Source organism: Oryx dammah, unplaced genomic scaffold (genome assembly GCF_014754425.2).
Source record: "Oryx dammah isolate SB20612 unplaced genomic scaffold, SCBI_Odam_1.1 HiC_scaffold_11209, whole genome shotgun sequence".
Lineage (NCBI taxonomy): Eukaryota > Metazoa > Chordata > Mammalia > Artiodactyla > Bovidae > Oryx > Oryx dammah.
Window position 1 is genome coordinate 3800669 of NW_024080602.1, and position 24517 is coordinate 3825185.

A 24517-nucleotide genomic window follows, 5' to 3' on the forward strand; every position below is an offset into this window, starting at 1 on the left:
GCCAAATCACTTTGGAGGTCATTATCAAACTGCTTTCCAAAGTGGCTGGACCATTTCATACTCCTACCAGCAATGTATGAGAGTCCAGTTGCTCTGTATTCTTTGTCAGCACTTGGCATTACCAGTTTTTTCCTTAATTTTAAAGAAAGTCTCTCTTTTAGCAGGAAAAAAATGTGGCAGGCAACATTTTTATCACATTGAGCTATTGTTGAAAGTTGAAGCAACTTTAGCTCCTCTCTTCCTCTTAAAATCCCTAAGTAACCCACCAGGAAATTCTAACTCTACATTTATATATATGTTCAGAACCTGATCACTTCTCCACATCTTCACAACTGAGTCTCTATAACTCACCTGGTTACTTTGACACTGCCTAACAGCTGATGGCACCCTCTCCCATGTCCTCAGTGTGACACACTGACCTCCCTGCTGTTCCATGAACACAGTATGCACATCCCACTGGTATCTTCTGCTCTGTTCTCCCATATACCTTCCCGGCTAGTAACTCTCTTCCTTTAAGCCTTTGCTTCAGTCTCATCTCTGTGAAGCCTACCTGATGAACACTGCAACCCATCTTTTGCCTCCCCTAAGTTTGATCTACTTTTTCTTTATATTAGTAACTACCCTCTAACATACTCTGTATTTATTTTTTTTATTATGTTCATTATTTATGGATGGCTTCCCAACCTAGAATATAAGTTCCATGAGTGTCAGAATCTTTTGTTTTATGTAAATCAATATATTCCAACTACACAGACAAGTGCCTAGAACACAGCTGAGATAAAAAGTTGCTCAATGAACAAACTAAAAACATTGGCTTTGGAGAAACAGACATAGAGGCCAGACTTATGGACATGGGGAAAGGGAAGGAGAGGGTGAGATGTATGGAGAGAGGAACATGGAAACATATATTATCATATGTAAAATAGACAGCCAATGGGAATTTGCCCTATGGCTCAGGAAACTCAAATGGGCTTTGTATCAACCTAGAGGGGTGGGATGGGGAGGGAGATGGGAGGGAGGCTCAAGAGGGAGAGGACATATATATATCTATGGCTGATTCATGTTGAGGTTTGACAGAAAACAGCAAAATTCTGTAAAGCAATTATCCTTCAATAAAAATAATTTTAAAAAAATTGGCTTTGGTGTCTATGACAACACCAATTGGAAGATAAGTATTGAGGCCAGATTTATAAAAAAATAATAAAAAGGGTAGAAAATAAAATTTCTAACATGTATATTGAAACCATGAGACTTAGTTTCTCCAAACAAATCTATTTGGGCAGCACTCACCTTCAGAGTAATACAACTATATATATATATATATGTAAAATATGAAAAAGCTCTCCTATTAGAGAAAATTAATAAAAATAACCAGGATTGTATATACAAAAAATACCCTGGGACACCACCTATCTAGGCTTTTTTCTTTCTATAAACTTCTCCATCTGTGTAAGACTACCCCAGCCTGACTGCCAATTTTATTTTCTTAATCCAAGTTTTGTTCTCATTACCGTTCCATTTCTATTTTTTATCCTCAGGGAAAGAGAGAGCAGTTACTGCCAGGGCATTCTCACATCTTCCAAAGAAATGGCACAGGTGTTAATCTTGTATTTATGTTTGATGTGGGTAATGATGGCTGTGACTGGAGCTGTAGGTTTATTAATATGCAGGGCTCTCACCTCATTAGTGGCGATGTATGTTTTGAAGTTAAGCTGCAATATTTGCTGTAATGTTGGATCTGGCCTAACAGACTTTCTCACTGTTCATTTTCTTTGTTTTTACTCAGTCAGTACATGCTATACTTATAGGGCTCATACAAATGCTTTTTAATAAAGACAATTTTTTCCACAGTAGTTAATCTTGGTGGAAGTTTCAAACAGTTTTAGTAATTATGTCTTCATGTGATATCACATGCTTTTCTTGAAGAAAAGATTTTCATAATTTTTGACCTAGTAATACAAAGTAGAATAAACTCTCTCCCTGGGTTGATTTGGAAATGAGATAAGCTTATTAACAGGATAAAGTGGTTAATTCTAATAATAGTTATTATGTAATTAAAACATACCTACACTATTAATATCTGATAGTTTATAAAAACTTTCATATATATCACGTCAACTAGATTGTGAAAAGAACAAAATAAACATCAGTAAAACCTGACTGAATATAATATATGATGATCCCCTATGGGTTGGTGGGATCTTATACACTTCAATTCCTAAAAAAATTTCCACTTTACACAATACACAAATAAACTGACCTGCACCAGACTAACAAGGCCCACAGGACGGAGGGGTGGTCTGTCACTCTGCTGCTCAGGCTTCGTCCTGCTCTATAGTCCTCATGGGGTTTTGCTTTATAGGAAAGGCTCAATTTTCAACAGCTTGTCTGGAAGCCATTAACTATCTTTTATAATATAAATTCCACAATATATTATATACTTCTATATGCATCATTTTTTTTAACAGTCACAAATCCAGGACCACTATACTTCAGGGAAGCCACTCAAATGTGAGAGACAGCTTGTCCTCTTACTGAATACATATCCATTTCTTAATCTTCTGAAATTTGTGTTCCTGAGTATAAGGATCCTGGCTTTCAGGGACAGGTACTCAGACAAGACAAAGGAAAGGAGGCTTAGCCCACTCATTAGTGTTTGTCTTTCCCTGTCTTCATTTCGCTCTGTCTTCTCACAGCGCTTGTACCAGGATCCCTTGCAGCCACCGCCAGAGAAGGACCACGGTCTTTGATTTGACAGCATGAAACATATTCAGCTAGAACTCCCCTCACCATTCATTTCGAGAAAGCAAAAACAAGGATATGTGCTTTTAAGAAGGTACAGCAATAAGCCTGTACAGCATAAGTGTATAAGAAAAGTATATTACCTATTTAATTGCCTTAGCTGAACTTAAAAGCTCTGATCTTTAATTGCCTGATTGAACTGATCTAGAAAGCTACAATTTTTTAATCAAGGAGAAAATTAAATAGCTTTTTGGTAAATATAAAGGCATCTTTAATCTTATTTTTATGAAATCCAAGTTATTAAATATGGACAAAACCTCTAAATTATTAAGTTAACAACTACTCAATCTAGAGTAAATTTCTCATTACAAAGCTTTACAAAAGTCTCCAGGGACACTTGGCTTCTTCCACTCTCCAATAAAAAACATGTACTTTTAAATCCAGAAGGTAAAATTTCCACAAATAACAAGGAAACTCAAAAGCTAAACATACATATTTAATAAGGTAAACTACAACAGCACACTGTTTCTATAGCTGAATACCCATAATTACTGGGGAATAACTGTCCATCTGCACTGTAATTCATCAGTCTTTGCATCGAGAGAGACACAGACGCACATTCACTTACTGGTACTTATTTAACACTGAATATATACAGATTACTATATAAAATAGATAACCAACAAGAAACCACTCTATAGCACAGGCAACTATACTCAATATTTTGTAATAACCTATAAGGGAAAAGAATCTGTATATCTTTGTACAAATCTGTGTATATTTGTGTAAAATCTGTGTATGAATGAATCATCTTGCTGTATCCTACACAACATCGTATACCTGAACATTGAACACAACACACTGGATACCTGAACACAACACTGTAAATCAACTGTACTTCAGTTAAACAAATAAATTTTTAAAATGGAAATTCCTTGAGAGGGTTAGTTGGCTCACTACCAAAATCCCCACTCAGCCTCTCCCCGATAACCTTAACCCAGAACCAGTGGCATCTTACAGTGGTTACTCTCTGTGCTGGACTGGTGAGCACAGACTGAAAAGAGACGTACAGGCTTAGGATTCCTTTTTGAAACCTCTATGACCTTAATCAGTCAAACCACGAATGCCCTCATACGTCACTGATCAAAGAACACTTCTCAACCCAAACTGCATCCAGAGCTGGGGAGAAGGACCTACCAGCCTCTGAGAGGCTCTGGTCAGCCACACTTGCCCACAGTGACTACAGGGTGGTTGAACACGACTCTAACCAACACTTCAGTCTTTATTTTTAGATCCAGACATAAATCCATTAGAAAATGTCTATCAAGACACCATTTCAAATGAAAAATTCCATTATTCCTCCAGACAAAAAGTGAAGCTAAAACCAATGGTTTTAAAGAAGAAAAACAAAGATGACTGCAGAATAACTGAACAGCATTCCCTATCTACTATAGTTTATAGTGCTACTAAGAGTCCTCACAGAAAGTTATTGTTAGTGAGAATTCCCTGTAAGCCAGAATTATGTTGTGTGCCCGGAGTACAGGATGAGCCTAAGGGTCACTTTAATAATAACATTTGTATTTCCATGGCAAAGGCCTTTAAACGAAGGTTCTGCTGCTGAGCATTGATGACTTCCTTGAGTTCCTTTGTCAAAAGGATAGCAGATGTTCATAAAAATCAATAAAATGACAAGAATTGACCACTATGCTAACTCCTATTAAAATGTTTACAACCACTTTATGGGTTGGCAAGTGTGGGGCAGTAGGAGTACAGGGGAGAAATATAAGTCGTATTACATTAAAGATTGTTCTCTTTTAATCCTGGGGGAGAAAATGCTCCACTTTTTCTCACCCACCAGATGTATTCACATGTTTATATATTCCCAGGAAGAATAATACTGACACATTTAGTTAACTCTCTATACATATAACTTTTGTACCAACTATACACTCAGAAATAGAGTGGACTGGCTTTAAAGAAAAACTTGGTTTATGATTCCATTTAATCAGCATGAACACCTTCAAGAACTGAACTGAAAGTTTTGCATGTCAATATCTACATACCCTCTTCAGAAGAGGAAGGAGAATTTAAACAAAAATTTGGAATCACTAGGATATTAAAACTACAACCACAACCACAACAGAAAACCCTTAGTGACAGATGTGATGCTACAACTGAAGGCATCAGTTGTTTTCTCTCTCATAGCTTATACCTTAAAAACAAACAAAACTTCCCCTTAATCACATCTAATGTGTATGCTGTTGCCTTCTCCAAATGTGCATAAAGCTAGGCTGAACAGATGTGTAAACTTAAACAGTAGTTACTAACATTAGGCCAACTTGCAGTTGCTTTTTTATAGTCTGTTTCTCACTTAATAATTTGCTCCAAATGAATTCAGACATTTTGGGAATATTAACAAGTGCAAAAGGAGGTTCCTTTTGCAACATTCACATTTACCAGTTACCTGGTAATTCTTTTCATGTATTCTGTTAATAGACTTCGGAGACTGATTGCTGATGCATTCACCAATTCCTTAACGTTTCACTTTCAAGGTCTGTGAAGCTGCCTCTTAAGAAACAGTGCATGAGGGTATTTGAAATGTTAACAAAAGGAAGGGAGGCAACTGGTAGAAAGTGAAGGTTTTTCATTAACTAGAGTCAAGAAAAATAAGATCCTGTCATTGCCAAATACTGTGAAATACCATTTTATGTGTTTCGTAAACATTATTCACAAAAATATAATACCAAGTATATAATCTATATCAGAGCTGTTAAGGAATAAAATTTTTTTAAAATAACATTTATGAAGGAGCCATCTTACTATCAAATGTATCACCTGGCTTAAATATGAGATCATCTAATTCACTTTAAAAATCAAGGTTTCCAGAGAGTTCCCCACCCTACCCCCAAATAAGTCAGAGCTCATAAGCTCAGTACATACCTCTATGTAAAATCTTTAAACTCCACAAATAAGTAAGGCCTTTAACAACCTAAATTTAAGAAAGACAAAACGGGTCAATGATGGTTTTTATGAGGAATTTTCCACATTTAAACACACAATCATATCAACCATAATTTCTTCCTTCAAAAGTCTGCTAACCAACAAGCATTTATTGAACACCTTCCATGCTGGGCACTGTGGGGATACTGAATGTACAAGCTACAGGTTCCTTCATTTAATAAGCTCACAATGTTCTGAGGATAAGGTATGAAAGAAATGAGTATGTGTGCACATCCCTGGTGGCTCAGACGGTAAAGCGTCTGTCTACAATGCAGGAGACCCGGGTTCGATCCCTGGGTTGGGAAGATCCCCTGGAGAAGGAAATGGCAATCCACTCCAGGACTATTGCCTGGAAAATCCCATGGACAGAGGAGCCTGGTAGGCTACAGCCCATGGGGTCGCAAAGAGTCGGACACGACTGAGCGACTTCACTTCACTTCAAAGTGACTTGAAGTCCAGTTACACCAAAGTTCTCAGTGGTAGTGTCCGGGGTGGGGAAGGACAGGGACAGGAAAAAGGGACAAAGAGTCTCACTTATTTTCTATACTTCTGCATATGAAAAAAATTAAGTCACGACATTTGTGACCCAGGAGAGACATTCCTTTTCAAATTTACTTTTAATTGAAGGATAATTGCTTTTATAGTATTGTGTTGGTTTCTGCCAAACATCAACATGAATCAGCCGTAGGTATACCTATGTCCTCTCCCTCTTGAGTCTCCCTCCCACCAAGGAGAGACATTTTAAAAAACTTAACTAATGAAGGCAACGGATGGAGTAAAAGCTGCTTCCGCTGACAATAGTCAGGAGGGCTTTATTGAAGTGCAGATTCCACTGATGTGTGGGAAAGTGGAAAAAAGCATTCAGGCCAAGGTAAAAATATATGATCAGAGTGTTGGGGCAGTGTAGTTTTCAAAAACATCGAGGTCATGGACGACAAAGAAACACTGAGACACTGTTCTAGATTAACAGAGACTAAAGAGACATGACAACTATTATAATGTATATCCTAGACTGGGTGCTGGACCAGAAAACTTTTTCTTTTGGTCTGCTGCTGCTGCTAAGTCGCTTCAGTCGTGTCTGACTCTGTGCAACCCCAAAGACGGCAGCCCACCAGGCTCCCCCGTCCCGGGGATTCTCCAGGCAAGAACACTGGAGTGGGTTGCCATTTCCTTCTCCAATGCATGAAAGTGAAAAGTGAAAGTGAAGTCGCTCAGTCGTGTCCGACTCTTAGTGACCCCATGGACTGCAGCCCACCAGGCCCCTCCGTCCATGGGATTTTCTAGGCAAGAGTACTGGAGTGGGGTGCCATTGCCTTCTCCGGTCTTTTGGTCTATAAAGGGTATTATTAGACAACTGGCAAAACCTGAATAAAGACTGTTGATTAGGTAATAATGATGTATCAAGGCTAATTTTCGGATTTTGATCAGTATATAGAGGTGATATAAGAGAATACACTTGTTCTTAAAAAAACACACCTGGAGTATTTAGGAGTAAAAGGTCATGATACGTACAGCTTATTCTCAAATGTTTCAGGAAAATAATCTATACAGGGGCCTCCCTGGTGGTCCAGTGGTTATGAATTCACCTATCAATGCAGAGGACACAGATTCAATGCCTGGTCTCGGAAGATCCCATGTGCTGCAAGGCAACTAAGCCTGTGCGCCAAGCTGTGAGCCCATGTGTCCCAACTATTGAAGCCCGTGTACCCTAGAGCCTGTGCTCCACGAAACGAAAAGCCACCGCAATGAGAAGCCTGAGCGCCACAACTAGAGAACAGCCCCCACTTGATGAAACTAGAGAAAATCTGAGCACAGCAGCAAAGACCTGCTGCTGCTGCTGCTGCTGCTAAGTCGCTCAGTCGTGTCCGACTCTACAACCCCATGGACAGCAGCCCACCAGGCTCCCCCGTCCCTGGGATTCTCCAAGCAAGAACACTGGAGTGGGTTGCCATTTCCTTCTCCAATGCATGAAAGTGAAAAGTGAAAGTGAGGTCGCTCAGTCGTGTCTGACTCTGTGCGACCCCATGGACAGCAGCCCACCAGGCTCCTCTGTCCACGGAATTCTCTAGGTAAGAATACTGGAGTGTGTTGCCATTTCCTTCTCCGAATAAAGACCTAGCATAACCAAAAATAAAAATAAATGATAAAACATTTTTAAAATGTGTGTGTGTATGTATATGTATGTGTGTGTGTGTGTGTGTGTGTGCACGCACATGTGTGCGCTCTTAGTAGCTGTGGTGCACAGGCTTAGTGTGTTCTCAGTCACTTCAGTAGTGTCCGACTCTTTGTGACTGCATGGACGGTAGCCTGCCAGGCTTCTCTGTCAAGGGATTCTCCAGGCAAGAATACTGGCATGGGCTGCCATGCTCTTCTCCAGGGGCTCTTTCCAACCTGGGGATTGAACTCGTGTCCACCTGCATCTCCTGCCTTGTAGGCAGATTCTTTGCCCACGGAGCCACCTGGGAAGCCCATGTTGTGGCTCAGACGGTAAAGCTTCCACCTGCAAGGCAGGAGACCTGGGTTCGATCCCTGGATCGGGAAGATGCCCTGGAGGAGGGCATAGCAATCCACTCCAGTATTCTTGCCTGGAGAATCGCATGGACAGAGAAGTCTGGTGGGCTGTAGTCCACGGGGTTGCACAGAGTTGGACACGACTGAGCAACTAACACACACACAAACATACATATGTTTAAGCAAATGTGGTTAATTGTTAACAATTGGGGGGTTTGGGTGAAGCATCTTTGGGAATTCTTAGTATTTCCAAATACTAGTTTTCTGGAAGTTTAAAATTATTCCAAAATAAAAACTTTCCCATAAAACATTTTAAATGGCATTAGGGTAGGAAACAACAAAGTATGTCAAGATGATGGATCCTCACAAGCCATTCTGACTGGCTGATGCAAGCGTATGTGTGGAAGCATGTAGACAATATTGAAAGGCATGTAAAAGAAAGAAAGAGAGAAAATAAAAACATCTGAGTTAGATTTTGGATTTTTAAAATTTAATAAAATTTAATAGCCCGAATTAAGAATAATTAGTCGAGTCAGATACTGAAAAGATGTTTCCGAGACCTTCAGTACATGGGCGACAGTGCTACCTTCTATGTGGGAAATTTAATCATTAAAAGTCTCAAAAGTCTTTATATAGAAATTGTTATAAAAGGAGATACATATGTTTTCGTTCATACCCACTGATCCTGTATGGACGTGAGTGTGAACTTAACAACCTGAAGGCTGACTATTCATAACTAGGCATCAGATACAAAGGACACAACACTATTACTAAAAATTTACTGCAAGAATTTTTAAATGTCCATCATTACAGACATTTTTAGGTGAGTCAGGAATATAAGAAAAACTACCATTATGAGAAGTAATTGGCAATTTACATATCTTGAGAATGATGGAAAGAGAGTTGGGGCTAAATACGCAAGGATTTTAGTTGATCAAAAAAGATTAAGAGCAATATTAAAAATAGAAATATAAAGGGAAAAACAATTTTAAAAATATGAAAAATGCAGAAGATAAAATCTATATCAATTAATGCTGAGCAGAAGTTAACATATTTAATTATTCTGAGTGGAATGTACTCCTGAAAAATTTGCTAATGCATTATAATCAATTCTATGATATATTTGTCTATTTGAAGAGAACAGAATACATATCTATAGTAAATTATTTCTTCCAGAATTCAGACTAAGTGGCATTACAATAAAACAAATGTAATCTGAACAGTAAGATAATAAAAAAAGAAAATATTAAAATAGCAATAACTAATACAGAAGGAAGAAACAGGACAAAAATATTTCCTTAAATGCTTGTAAAAAAAATAACATCAACAATAAAAACAATATCTTCTTTGAGCAAAGGACAAGGTCATCTTATTTAGTAATCACCTTCTGAGTTCTGGAAACAAGGTTAAATTTCTCAACATAAGCTTAGTTGAATGTAATAAAGCTTTCCCATTAAAGCTAGCTCCCCACTAAAAATTAGTCCCACAGAAAAGGAATACTCAGAAAACATACAAGGCGAAGTCAATCCACCATATTCAGATTACTGGGCAGAGAAAAGCAAAATAAATACTGATTTTATGATACTTGCTAAAATTAAAAGTTTTGTTGGAGATTCAAAAAAGAAAATATTCTTCCAACTTTGCCAAAATAGACTACATTTTCCTTTAGAAGAAAAATAAGTGTACAGGGAGCTAGCAATCTGTTCATTGAAAATCTAGAGGGTATTATTGGTATTCAGCAAGCTAGGTTCCACAACAATGACTTGACAAAGCCTTGACACTAAAAGTGCTTATATCTGCTGTCAATCACTCACTCCTCGACATGTCAAGTGCACACTGTTTCAGGGACAACTTCAATCAACATTAGCACTCACCGTACACAGTGTCACTGCTTCAGAAATAAGAGGAAAAATAAACTGTGTTAGATGGCAGGGAAAGGCAGAAAGGCATTCTTCTTTATAGGAAGGCCAGATTCAAACAAAGTGGAAAAAAATCACTGAGCAAGTTGGAAGGCTGAAATCAACCAGTTTATATGGACTTCTTTTTCTGGGAAAATACTCTGTTGCCATACATCCATCAAGAGATAATGTGAACAACATATTATAAAGGCTGACAGGGGTCTATTCTGTAATGAACCTTGGATCTGTGGACCTGTACAGCATGCCAGACTATTAGAATTCAGAAAATAAAGTTACTGTGGGGAGGGAGAGATGCCAAGATGAGGTTCTAAGACATGAAAATAATCTGAAGCAGTGTATACTGTTACTCTTGTATTCTTTCATTTGTATTTCTGTCTTTTACTTTTAAATGTTGTTATTCCTTACATTTCCTCCTCTTTTTTTCTCATTTTCTTAGGAAAGCAGAGGGAAAGAGTATGGGGCCCAGAGTTAAATTGCCCTGGGTTCTGATTATTACTGATTAATTACAGAACTCTAGGCAAGCTATTTAACTTTGCTGTACCTCATCTTGCACATGTTTAAAATATGTACAATAATCTATAGTTACCGTGAAGGTTAACTGCATTTATTTATTTCAAATGCTTTTCACTAAAACCATTGTCATATTTTCGATTACCCAATAGGTAAGCCCGTATTGGAGTTGGATTTTTTTTTTTTTTCTGACTCCATTCACTTCACAGGCTTCCCACTTCAGGAGAATTGAAAATAGCAATGGCCTTGTGTGGCTGTCCTACACAAGAGGGAGGCAAGATTTATGAACTCCAGGAAGAACAAGCTTCTCTTCTGAAGAAGGCAGATTCCTATTTTAGCCAAGTTTGATAGATAATTGAGTACAGAGAACTCATATACTTTTTTCTTTTCCAATTGGTATCCCTCTTTTTTTTTTTTTGCCCTTTATTATACGTGTTATTAAACTTTAGAGCCAAGAACTGCCAAAAGCCACAAAGCATTCATTCCCCCCGAGATGAAAAGAGGAAATGAAACATTTTTATTTTCATCTAAAATGGTGATTTAAGTACTCGAATTTCATACTCATCTACCTAAACATGTAGATTAGAAGCTACTTAGCAGCAGTAGCATCAGAAAAGAAAGTTCTCATCACCCTGGGCAGTTCACACTAATAATTGGAAAGAAAAAAGGAAAGCTGTGAATTACAATGAACTAAGCCTAAATAAGGGTCCATGTTGGATTAAAGGATCTGAGTTGTCAGTTTGATGTATAATGAATGCGAAAATCAGCCATTTAATTAAATGGTACATGGTATAATCACTTTGTTCTACATTAAACTGCTTAAGTTATCAGAGTGCCTTTAGGTTAGCAACTGTTTACTATTACACCACCCATGACTTCTCTTAGACACTGTTTAGCCTATGTTATTCCAAATTTGAAATCTGGAGTTTAAATAATAATGTTAATTTAGTTGATATATTTCATCAGTTTATTAGTGAATATAGAAAAATGGAAAACAAAGGAATAAATTCCTAGATACAGATGGTGAAAAAATTAAAAACCAAGTACATAAAACGTATATAAAAATCTTTAGAACTAAAGTAGTATTTCCTTGCAGATGGTTTTACTTTAATAATTTAGGCTTTAAACATATTTTCTAATTGTATGCCTGTAACTACAAAATGTCAATAAAACAGGTTTCTTTTTGAAGAATGTGGAAATTTTACTGATTAATAAGAGTAGTAAGATCCCTGCAAACACATGAACTAGCACAAGTCAGAATATGCAGGAAATTCCCCAGTGGTCTAGTGTAAGGAGTTGGCCCTTTTACTGATGGGGCCCAGGTTCAATCCCTGGTCCAGAAACTAAAATCCTGCAAGCCGAATGGTGTGGCAAACAAAAAAAAAAAATCCATAAGCCTGAAAACTGTCATGTTTCTACGTCATTATTATAGGGTGGTCTACAAAAGGAAGAAAGGACAAAAATGATGAGTTAAGAAGATCCTGACAGTCAGTAGGGATTGAAGAAAAAGAAAAACAAAAAATCCTCTAAGGCTATAAGGAGAATAATGCCTGATTAACACAAATAAATCATCCATATGTCATAGAGTGGAAGCCATATACTCACCGCCACTGCAATTCTTCCAAGGACATGCTCTGGAATTTTTCTATATACATCCAAAGATCCTCCTGTGGAGACAAACATGTTGTATTACGACAAATGAAACTACCAGAACAGTGCCCCCTTGGACACTGGGCCCCTCCTCTGACATCCACTGTGAGACTATCTTTTCCTCTACTTACAACATGAATTGGATGTCTAGGGTAAAATTAGCTTTCTAGTCCAATTTTATTTATGATGCAATCATAATTCCAGATGAAGCATAACTAGACACTTTCATCTTATTCTCAAGTGTATAATCATACACATGAAAAACTGAAAGAAAGTAGTGAAGGACCAGCTAAGTATCTGTACTTTATGTAAACCTAAATACATACACAAAACTAAAGATTGATAGGACAATCATATCTAGGGATCTCACTGTGTTAACAGTTTTCTCAAAGGTAAACCAGGACCTTATCTTAGAGTTTTCACATTAACCAAACAGAAACTGGTAAGTATAATGTTCAAAATACACATAAAAATTAATAAAGTAAAATGGCAATGTTAACATCTATCTAAATGTATGTTAACTTTCAAATTAGGTACTATGGCAAGCAATTAACATATTCCAAAGAAGTTATCTTAGAACAAAATAATTTTTTGTTTTTTTGGAAATTCTCTGATACTATTTTGAAAATGACTTTATGAGGTTAAAAAAAAAATCTCCTTAGTCATAATATTTTTCACTAAAATGGTATTCACTAATATCCTTCACCTTTACCAAACTGAGCTTTTGGTGGTTTCTAAAAAATAAAATGACTAGATTATAAACATAATAAAGACAGAAGTCATGTCATTTTGATTTTTTATCAGCCTAGAAATTAGCACAACTAGCAGAGAGTACATATTCTGTATCTGTCAGATACATAAATAAGTGAATTGAAATCACTATGAATTTTACCAGATAGGTTAAGTTGCTCTGAAAACAGTTTCAAAAGAAGGGACCACAAATCATGTGCAGCAATAATAACATGATTACAATAACTGCGTAACTTTCCCAGGAAACTATTTCAAAGGAACCAATATTCATTTGGAAGTATAAGGCAATGGCACCCCACTCCAGTACTCTTGCCTGGAAAATCCCATAGACGGAGGAGCCTGGTAGGCTGCAGTCCATGGGGTCGCTGAGAGTTGGACACGACTCAGTGACTTCACTTTCACTTTTCACTTTCATGCATTGGAGAAGGAAATGGCAACCCACTCCAGTGTTCTTGCTTGGAGAATCCCAGGGACGGCGGAGCCTGGTGGGCTGCCGTCTATGGGGTCGCACAGAGTCGGACATGACTGAAGCAACTTAGCATGCTTATTAGATGTTTAATCTTACACAAGTAGTACAAGAATTTCAGGAGGTTATGCAAAGAAACACTACTTTACTCCTACTAATGATATGATTATATGAGAACTATTTTAACCACATGCAATAACATTTCTTTGAGTCAAGGGTGAGACTTACAGTCTTTCAGCTCCATGAAGGAATCTTGGAGCTGAAAGACTGTAAGATTACCCAAGATATCTGAGAAACAATTTTTGTTTCTATTATAGGCTAAAAATTCAAATTTAACAATTTACCACTAGATGATTTGTAAGTATGCCTCATAAGATAATACCATGGAGCATATTATCCTTTTCAAACACAGTTAAGTCTATTTGGCAAATACAAAATTTTTTAATGTGAAGTTTTCCTAAAGCTCAACATCAGAGAAAAAATTATTTTTCCCTGTAAAAAATATTACATATATTCAATATATAAAGAAACTGGCTTTGTATTTATCCTGTTTAAAGGAGGAAAATGATCACTTCTTACAGCAGCTTTGGCTTGTATTTTCTAGATTCTGATGAGAAGCTGGAAATCCACAGTATGACTAAACCTTATGCTTTGTCTCTGGGTATTACTGGGAAGAGAATGAAAAAGACACTTCTGCAACGAGGTGAACCATATTTATTTACTAAAATGGCATTTTTATTATATATGCAATAAAAGTGAAAACATGGTAGAGAAAACATTTCATGTTCTCATTGATCTTTCAGATGAACTGGCAGTTCCAAGGATAAAAAAATCTCACGAATACCAAGCTTTACATGTTGGTATTTGGAATGCTCAGAGAGTTTAGCAGGCCAATCCCCTATGACGTGAACAGCTCGAGTGGCTCAAAACTAGCAGGTGCAAATCTATTCACATACACTACTAAGAAGTCCTAAGAGGAGATTTACTTTTACATAGGCTATAAATCAGGGCCTAATTAGCTAACAGGACAATAGTCAACAAGCTAAATCAAAAAAGGCAAAGATTAGGTTATTACCATTATTAGTAGAACAAGCCAAAAAGAAATCCCATTTTGAAGTAATTCACTGGTTTTTGTAAATATCTATTTAATCTCAGTTATATCCCACTCTCCTTAGCCATCCATATGGGGAAATCTTTACATAGCTGGCTTTGTTGTCATCACAGATTCATCTTGTCTTTGACACAATCATTAGATCCATTTAGAATCAAGAGTTCTGAGACTTCCCTAGGGTCCAGTGGCTAAGACTTCACACTCCCAATGCAGGGGGCCCTGAGTTCGAGGTCAGGAAATTAGATCCCACATGCCACAACTGAGTTTGAATGCTACAGCAAACACTGGAGATCTCATATGCCGTAACTAAGACCTGGCACAGCCAAATGCATACATACAAATATATATTTTTAAAAAGAGAGTCAAGAGCTCCTACTAAGCCAGATGAGTTCTCATGATATTAAATAATTCTTATCAGGTTAAACATGGCAGAGGATTTTCAGTTGAATTTTTACTGAGGTTCACTATCATTTCTATCGTATAGGCCATCCCCCAAAAGCAATCCTTAGACTCATCAAATCTCAGCACATTAGTGCTGGAGGGACATTAAAGATCAGTCCAATAACTTTATTTGACAGGGGAGAGAAACTGAGTCTTGGAGAGTGGGGTGTTCTAGTCATAGCCATGAGTCAGTTGAGGCCAGAACGCAGGAAAGCCTGGAGTCTTTGACTTCTTAGAACTCCAAAGATCTAAAGGTTTCCCCATAACACACAGCTTGAGAATCACATGTGAACTTTTTAGTCTCACTGAAATGAGACTATATGACACACACTCAGAGAGATAGATTAATCTTAGCTTCGATACTGGTATGCAAGGTATGTAGAGACTCATTTATCTGTTGCATGTTTGGTTTGATCCTTTTCCTCACGATTCCAAGATCATTGGTCCAGGTCACTGTGACCTGTCACTTTCTTGCATTCCCAGCCTTTGTCAGTCATTTCCTTGCATGCTACTATCTACCATGAGAACTAGGAGGAAGAATGCTAATGGAATAGCAAAAAACTCATCTCAACTGCCAAACAACTACACAGTTCTGCTGATGAAGTGGGGCTATTATCTTCATTAAATTAAGTCAAAGGAACTCATGGGGTAAGGTCTCTGCTTATCCTAATAAAGGGCTACAATACAAAGTAGTATCTTGCATGTGGAATAAACACAGATATGTAGCTAATGAACAAAGCAACATTACTGTGATATCCATCTCAACATTTTCCTTAAAATAATGATTATTATTATTATTAATTTGGAAATATTAAAATAGAATTCCAGTAGAACTATTCAAAACCCTAAAGAATGATGCCATCAAGATGTTGTATTCAATATGTCAACAAATCTGGAAGACCCAGCAGTGGCCACAGGATTGGAAAAGATCAATCTTCATCCCAATTCCCAAGAAGGGTAATACCAAAGAATGTGCTAGCCATCGAACAACTGCACTCATCTCCCATGCTAGTAAGGTCATGCTTAAAATCTTGTAAGAATTTCCAGATGTCCAAGTTGGGTTTAGAAAAGGAAGAGGAACCAGAGATCAAATTGCCAACATTCACTGGTTCATAGAGAAAGCATGGGAATTTTGGAAGAACATCTACCTCTGTTTCATTGACTACGCTAAAGCCTTTGACTGTGTGGATCATAACCAACTGTGGAAAGCTCTTAAAAAGATGGGAACACCTGACCATCTTACCTGTCTCCTAAGAAACCTGAATGCGGGTCAAGAAGCAGCAGTGAGAACCCTGTAAGGAACAACTGATTGGTTCAAGACTGAGAAAGGGGTGTGACAGGGCTGTCTGCTGTCACCCTGTTTGTTTAACCTGTATGCTGAGCACATCATGAGAAATGCCGGGCTGGATGAGTCACAAGCTGGAATTAAGACAGGCAGAAGAAATAACCACCACCTCAGATATGCAGATAATACCATTCTAAAGGCAGAAAGCAAACAGGAACTAAAGAGGGTCTTGATGAGGGTAAATGAAGAGAGTGAAAGAGCTGGTTTAAATCTATGCCAAAACCAATACAGAATTGTAAAGTAAAAATTAAAAATAAATAAATAAATTTAAAAAAAAAAAAAAATAAAATTAAACGTTAAGAAAACTAAGATCATGGCATCCGGCCCCATTACTTCATGGCAAATAGAAAGGAAAAAGGTGGAAGTAGTGACAGATTTCCTCTTCTTGGGCTCTAAGACCACTGTGGATGGTGACCGCAGCCATGAAATCAGAAGATTGCTTCTTGGCAGGCAAGCTACGATAAACCTAGACAGTATGTTAAAAACATTACTCTACTGACAAAGGTCCTTATATCAAGGCTATGATCTTCCCACTGGTCACATATAGTTGTGAGAGCTGGACCATAAAGAAGGCAGAACACCAAAGAATTGATGCCTTTGAACTGTGGTGTTGGAGAAGAGCCCTAAAGTCCCTTGGACAGCAAGGAGATCAAACCGATCAATCTTAAGGGAAATCAATTCTGAAAACTCATCAGAAGGGCTGATGGTAAAGCTGAAGATCCAATATTTTGGTCATTTGATGTGAACAGTGACTCACTGGAAAAGTCCCTGATGCTGGGAAAGATCGAGGGCAGAAGGAGAAGGGGGCATCAGAGGATGAGATGGCTGGATGGCATCACTGATGCAAAGGATGCCATCACTGATGGAATCACTCTTTGGATGGGGCTGCAAAGAGTCAGACATGACAGGGTGACTGAACAGCAACAATTATTAATACTAAAAAAATTGAAATCTGAAGCCACAAGCAAGAATTTCAGAAGCTCTCTTAGCCTCTTCCTGTTGAAAAAAATAACTGTCCTTTCTTTCTTTGCAACATGGGTTGTGGGGGAAACAATTTACTCCCATGATGGTAATTCAAATACATGTACATAAAGTCTCACATGATATATTTGGTTATTTCTGAGTGAACTTAATTTTGACTTAATGAGAAAGCATATCATATCACTTCCCTCCTTGAAACCTTTTAATACATCCTAACAAATTCAGACTGAAACAAAAATTCCTCACCAGGACCTATAAGACCTACACAATTTAGCTTCTGCCTACTTCTCTGTCCTCTTGTCTGGCCCCAGGTCCTCCCAAACCACCAAGACTTTCTTGTGGGGCCAGATTACACCATCTTAGAGCATTTATACTTGATATTCCCTCTGCCTTGAAGATCCTCCCTAAGCTGGCTCACTGACTCAGCCTCTGTGAAAATGCCACTCCCATAAAGAAGCCATCCCTGACTGTCAAAGGTAGCACCTCCTCTCCTTATTAGTCATCATCTATCTGCTTTAGGTTCTAATTACACCTACTCCTCTCTGAGAACATACTGTATGTTTCTTGTCTGTCTCCCCTTCTAGAATTTAAGTCCTGTACCAACAGGGATTAAGTCTTGTTCACTGTTGCACCCCCAGGTTTAGAATAGTGTCTGAAATAAAATGCTCAATTGATATCTGGAAATAAACAATATATGATTAAAATAAACAATGAAACGCTACACTGAAATGACAGATCTAGGTTGAGGGAAAGTTGTGAAGTTTTACTGCAATAGTAAGAGAAGGATTGACAGAGGATGGTACAGTTTTTGGTCCACATATTTTTGAGGACTGTTTTGTTGTACGACAGAGAGGATGAAAGTCCAAAAAAGAGAGGGTGGTTAATGAAGAAACTCTTCCAAGGGGGTGCACATGTAAAGAGATTTACGTTAAGCTGCTCTTCATGTGAGAGGTGAATCAGGTGTGTGCAATTGTGACTAAGTTACAGGTGGAAGAGTGAGGACCTGTGAGAGCTCACTATTGTCTCTGAATGAGAAAGAGCCAGGTGAAATCTGGGGGAGGGGAATCAAGTTTTAGAAGAGTTGATGAGGATATGAGAAAAACTGAAGTGAGAGATTTAATTGTTCAGGGACCAGTTAGCGTGGAGTAAAGGGAGTTGCCAAAAGCAGTAGAAGGGTTTAAGAGCCTAGAGAGTGATGAGTCTCAGAAACAGTATTAAATATAGACTACAAAGTGAATATTTTAAGTTAAGGATTTAAAGCTTTAAAATGTATTAAAAGGTGATATCACTGAAAATGGCAAGTTATAATAAGGTCCTCTGAAAATTCCCTTCTCTGCAAAAGCAATGAAAGAACAGACAAAATTTGTCAGAATCAACCTTTTCAGAACTCTGGAAATTAGCCAAAGGACTGTAGCAACCCCAAAATTATTTGTTCAGGACTATGCTTGAATCTTGGTAAGAACAGCAAGCTCTGTGGCATTTTAACTTGCCTGCTCTCCACCTTCAGTACAGCCTTGAAAATCAGCAGCCTGCCAACACAGTAAACACCAGCTGCCTGATAGTCACTGCACAGGCAGAGTTCAGCTGGTGCTCCTTCAAGATGATATAACAATTAAAACATATATGCATCTAACAACAGAATGCCAAAATATTTGATGCATAAACTGACAGAACTGAGGGGAGAAACAGGCAACAAAATACCCCACCTCAATACCCCACACTTTCAACAACAGACAGAACAACTGCACTAAAGATTAACATGGAAATAAAATCCTTAACACCATAAACCAACTAGTCCTGACAGACATCTGAAGAACACTCTACCCAACAACAGCAGAATGCATTTTTCAGGTGCACACTGAACATGCTCCAGAACGATGTTTTAGAGCATAAAACAAACCTCAGTATGTTTGAAAGGACTGAAATCACACAAAGTATGTTTTCTGACCTCAGTGGAATATTGGAAATCAACAACAGAAGGACAAATTCAACATGGAAAATGACACACTCCTAAGAAAGAAATCACAAGGGATTATCTTCATGGCGAATTAGAAAATACTTTGAGGTAAATGAAAATGAAAAAAAAAAAAACACCAACATATGAAAACTTCTAGAGTGCAGCTAAAGCAGTACTTAGAGGGAAATGTATAGCTATAAAACATCTACATTAAATAAGAAAGATTTCAAATCAATATCCTAACTTCACACCTTAAAAATACAGAAAAAGAGCAAACTAAAAACACTGCTAGTAGAAAAAAATGAATAAATATTAGACCAAAGGTAAATGACAACAGAAAAAAATAAGAGGAAAATCAAAGAAATCAAGAGTCTGTTCTTTGAAAAAGACAAAGAAACTGACCAACTTTTAGCTACCCTGAAGAAAAAAGGGATATGGGTCAAAAGACTAAAATCTGGAATGAAAGAGAGAACATCAGTACTCACTTTACAGATATAAAAATGATTATAAAGGAATACTAATTGTTTACCAACAAATTAGATAATCTAGATAAAATGAACAAACTTTCAGAAAGCCACAAACTACCAAAACTGTCTCAGGAAGAAACAGAAATGCTGACTAAACCTATAACTAGTAAAGATATTGGTTGGTAATCTTAAAAGCTACATCACAATACTATTCAGTATTACCGGAAGCAAATTTTGACGTATGTCCCAACTTGGATGCATCTTGAGGACATTATGAAAAGTGAAACAAGCCAGTCCCCAGAAGACAAATACTGTGAGATTCCACTTAGATGAGGCATCCAGAGTAGCCCAATTCATAGAGACAAATGTAGAATGTTTGCTGCCAGGGGCTGGGAACAGGACGTAGAGAGTCATACTTTCATGGGTATAGAGCTTCAGTTTTGCAAAAGGAAAGGTGTTCTAGAGATATACAGTGTCAGTGGTTGCACAGTAATGTGAATATACTTAATGCTGTTGAACTACACCCTTTAAAATGGCTAATATTACGTAAATTATATATGTATTATACCACAATTTAAAAAAAAAAACTTCTGGAAAAGACAGTCTTATGCACACCGTCTTGCAAATCCTACTTGGCCACGTAACAATGGGCCTTGGGGCTAGAACAGTTGCTTACTAAGAGATAAAGAGGCCATATAGCCTGTGGTGGTTTATCTCCTTGTTTTGGACCCTTTCCCTGTTTTAGGCTCAATATGTACTTCTCTGTCCTGTTTAAGCATGTGCCTCAATGGACCTTAGGCATACCTTCAGTTTTTAGCATTTCTGACTCCAAGGGAGTGAGGTGGAGTGGGGGCTACTTTTGCTGCAACACTGATGGATATGTGCAGGCCAACTGCCCTCCACAGACTGCCAGGAGGGACCTGCTGCTGGCCACGGGAAACTGACACCCACTACTGAAGCTGATCCTGCTCTGTCTCTCACTTTATTATGTGACTAAAGAATTGTTCGGTCCAGTGCTTGCCTGGATTGTGTTTTTCTTGGCAACGCCAGTACCAAGACGCAATGGGCAGAAGTACTGGACTTCTCCTAGTAATAGACAGCAGATGCCACCTGACCATAAGAACTACTCACAAACAAAACCCCAGGACCAGAGGGCTTCACCAGTGGATTACACTGAACGTTTTAAGAAAAATTAACATCAATCTTTCCAGCAAACTCTTCCAAAAAATGGAAGAGGACAGAACACTGTACACGCATCCTTTGAGGGCAGAAATATCTGGGTATCAAACTCACACAATGACATTACAAGAAAAACTACAAATCAATATCACTTAAGAATATGAATGTAAAAATCCTCGGCAACATACTAGCAAACTAAATCCAGCAACATATAAAATGGATTATACAAGATTGGTTCAATATGCAAAAATCTATTAACACACTATAACTATGGAATAAAAGACAAAAAAACACATGATCATTTCAATAGAAAAAGCACTTGACAAAATCTAATACTGATTTATGATAAAAAATATACAATAAACTTGGAAGAGAAGGGGACTTCCACAACTTGATAAACAACACCTACCAAAAACCCACAGCTGAATCATACTGGATGATGAATGACTGAAAGCTTCCCCTCTAAGGAGCATCAGTGCTCATCACGGATGAAAGAGTAAACAAAATATGGTACATGCACATAATGGACTATTAGGCGGTCGTAAAAAAAAGGAATGAAGTACTGATAAATGCTATAACATGGGTGAACCTTGAGAACATGCTAAGTGAAAGCAGCCAGACGCAATGGCCACATACTGTATGATTTCACTTATCTGAAATGTCCAAAATAGGGAAATTCATAGAGATAAAAAGTAGATTAATGGTTGCCAGGGACTATAGGGAAGAGAAATAGGAAGCAACTACTAATGGGTGGGGAGGTTATTTCTGGGGTGATAAAAACATTTTGGAATTAGTGGTAATGGTATATAATCCTGTGACTGTACTGAAAACCACTGAACTGTACAAATGCACATCCTTCATTTAGAAGGATGAGTTTTATGGAATTTGAACATACCATCTTAATAAATAAATTTTTTAATGTAACACAAATTGAAGAGTCAAAAAAGGGTGACAGAAAGCCATAAAACAATGACACGTACTGGCTCTGTGAAGGGCTCCCCAGGTGGCTCGCTGGGAAAGAACCCACGTGCCAACGCAAGGAGATGCAGGAGACGCGGGTTCGATCCCTAGGTCAGCAAGAGCCCCTGAAGGAGGAAATGGCAATCTGCTCCAGTATTCTTGCCTGAAAACTTCCATGGACAGAGGAGCCTGGCAGGCTACATATAGTCCATGGGGTTGCAACGGTCAGAATCAACAGAGTGAGTGAGCATGCACACACTCGCTGGCTCTGTGAACTCACTTTTTCTAGCTGGTCTCCTTGAAGAGTAATTGTCATACTACTATGTTTGTAAGACTTTTAATTCTTGATATCTACTATAACAAATTTAGACCACATTCTTATAGTATCAAGGTATCAATGTAGGCTCATTAAAAAGTCTTATAGGGAATGAACTAACTGTATTATTAATATAATGAAAATGCCTCAAATGAACTATATATATATAAAAAATATATTTATATATATTTGGCTGCATCCCTTGACTTCAGGGATCTGCGTTCCCCAACCAGGGACTGAACCCAGGTCACAGCAGTGAAAGCACTGAGTCCTAACCACTGGACCACCAGGGAACTCCAAATGTTGAGTTTTAATGAGCTGGACATTAAAAAATTGAATCTCATTTCAAATGGGTAAACAATAACAATGGCGACATCATTTCACTGACAGGGAACCAAGAAACCTGCATTTTTGCCATAATATTCAGATCAAAAAAGATTTACCAAAGTAGAAATGAATAAAAAATAAAGGAAGGAAGGAAAGGGCTAGAGTCCAAAGAAAACTAAACACATCTTGGCTAAACAGCTGTGCTAGAAAACAATTTCTTATCTTGCAATTAAGAACCGATTTCTTTCTGAAAGACATAGGACATTGGGTTAATAGATTTCTTTAAAAGAAAATCTGTTTGGGCTATTGAAACATTAAAAGAACAGAACATCTGTTTCACAAGTGAAGACAGATTGTATAGAAGAATCAAATATCAAACCACCGATTAGACTAGCATTTAATCTGTTCTATTTAAATTTTCAATAAAAGTAAATGAAACTACATTCTTGAAATTATAGCTCAACTATAAATATTTAACACTAGGAACCCTTAACATTAAGATGTTTTAGAGCATAAAGGAGGTACTTATTAGTATATTTTAATTATTTTTAATTCTACTTGATACCTGTATCAACATCAGGTTTTAAAGTATTCTACTCTCAAAATCACTTTTAAAGTATTATAAAAGGGAAAACTCACCATCCATAAATTCAGTACATATTGAAATCCTGTTCTCCACGAAAAATGCACCATAAAACCCTATGATATATGATGAATCACACTGTAACAAAAATAAGACAAAAGCAGTTAAAAGCCTGCAAGCCAATACCACAGGCATACTTTATAAGGAAAAATAACCAAGAAAAAAAATTACCTTATAAAGAATTTCCAATTCAGACATAATTTGCTTCTGAAGTTCCAGTGTAATATCTAGTAGTATGACCTAAACATATAAAGGAATCAACATTCACACATTTATTCACCTTAAAATTAAATCTAGCCATATTCACTATGAAATATAAAAACTAAAAAATATGGTGTTTCCCCTATTCATTCCACCTTTCTCCTCTCCACCACCATAACCTCTGGTAATACAAACTGTGTCCACGTCTGTCTAACACTTTGTATTGGAGGAGGTGGTATAGAAGTGATTGATGGGATCAAGGAAAAAGCCAGGTCTCAAAGGTCAGTATTAATGGCTTCAAAAGTCAGTTATGTTATAACACCCTTAATTTACACACCCTATTTTGGCCACATTGGTTATTTTGAGACGAGGAAGACCGGAGTGACCCTGAAACCATTAAAAATTAATTGTCTTGTAATTCAGATACTGGGCAACGCAGAAGAGAATGATAAGTAAAAATAACATTTAAAGTAGATTTTTAGTTATGAGAGAAATAAGGAGTTTTTTAAATATATTAGGTTTTTATACTCTTCCAATTGGGTAATCTTTCTTTGCCACAACTGTTATAAAATTGAGCTTGAAGGAACCTCAGAAATTATTTCACCTAATTCCTTTCTTTCTAAAGAGGAAGAAACCAAAGCTCTGAGGAGTCATGAGGCCTGGCAACATCAGGGCCTCTCTCTGATTCCAAGGACCACACACTTTCCAGTATGTTCCAAGGCTTTATGGTTTTCCTTAAAATATCAACCACTCAGTCAAATTCGTAACACAGAAATGTACAATAATTTATAAACATACATAGAACAAATACTAGTTTATTTTGAACACTTATTTTAAGAAAGAAGACCATCAACCATTCAAATTTTACTTAGCATTTACTGTGAAGTCAATTCAAAGGGAATTGTTTTTTACTTAAAAAGAACAGTGATGATAATAAAATAACTAGACAATAGTTTTAAAGATTTGTGGCAGAGTTTCTGATTCCAGACATTTCTAGATAAAAACTTATTCAGGATTACCAAGGACAGTAATTATACACCA

The 24517-nt window shown here is 37.4% G+C and overlaps 1 protein-coding gene across 4 annotated transcripts in view; it reads right to left on the reverse strand.

The window, feature by feature from the left end:
- LOC120860892 (dual specificity mitogen-activated protein kinase kinase 5) overlaps positions 1 to 24517 on the reverse strand; it is a 263217-nt gene that overhangs the window by 145512 nt on the left and 93188 nt on the right. For all 4 annotated transcript variants that reach the window (XM_040236605.1, XM_040236604.1, XM_040236606.1 and 1 more), the window contains 4 exons: positions 23447 to 23515; positions 23272 to 23353; positions 12288 to 12349; positions 5683 to 5731 (listed from right to left, as the gene is read on the reverse strand). In XM_040236605.1, the coding sequence (XP_040092539.1) occupies positions 5683 to 5731; positions 12288 to 12349; positions 23272 to 23353; positions 23447 to 23515 (262 nt within the window). The remainder of the gene's footprint in view (positions 1 to 5682; positions 5732 to 12287; positions 12350 to 23271; positions 23354 to 23446; positions 23516 to 24517) is intronic.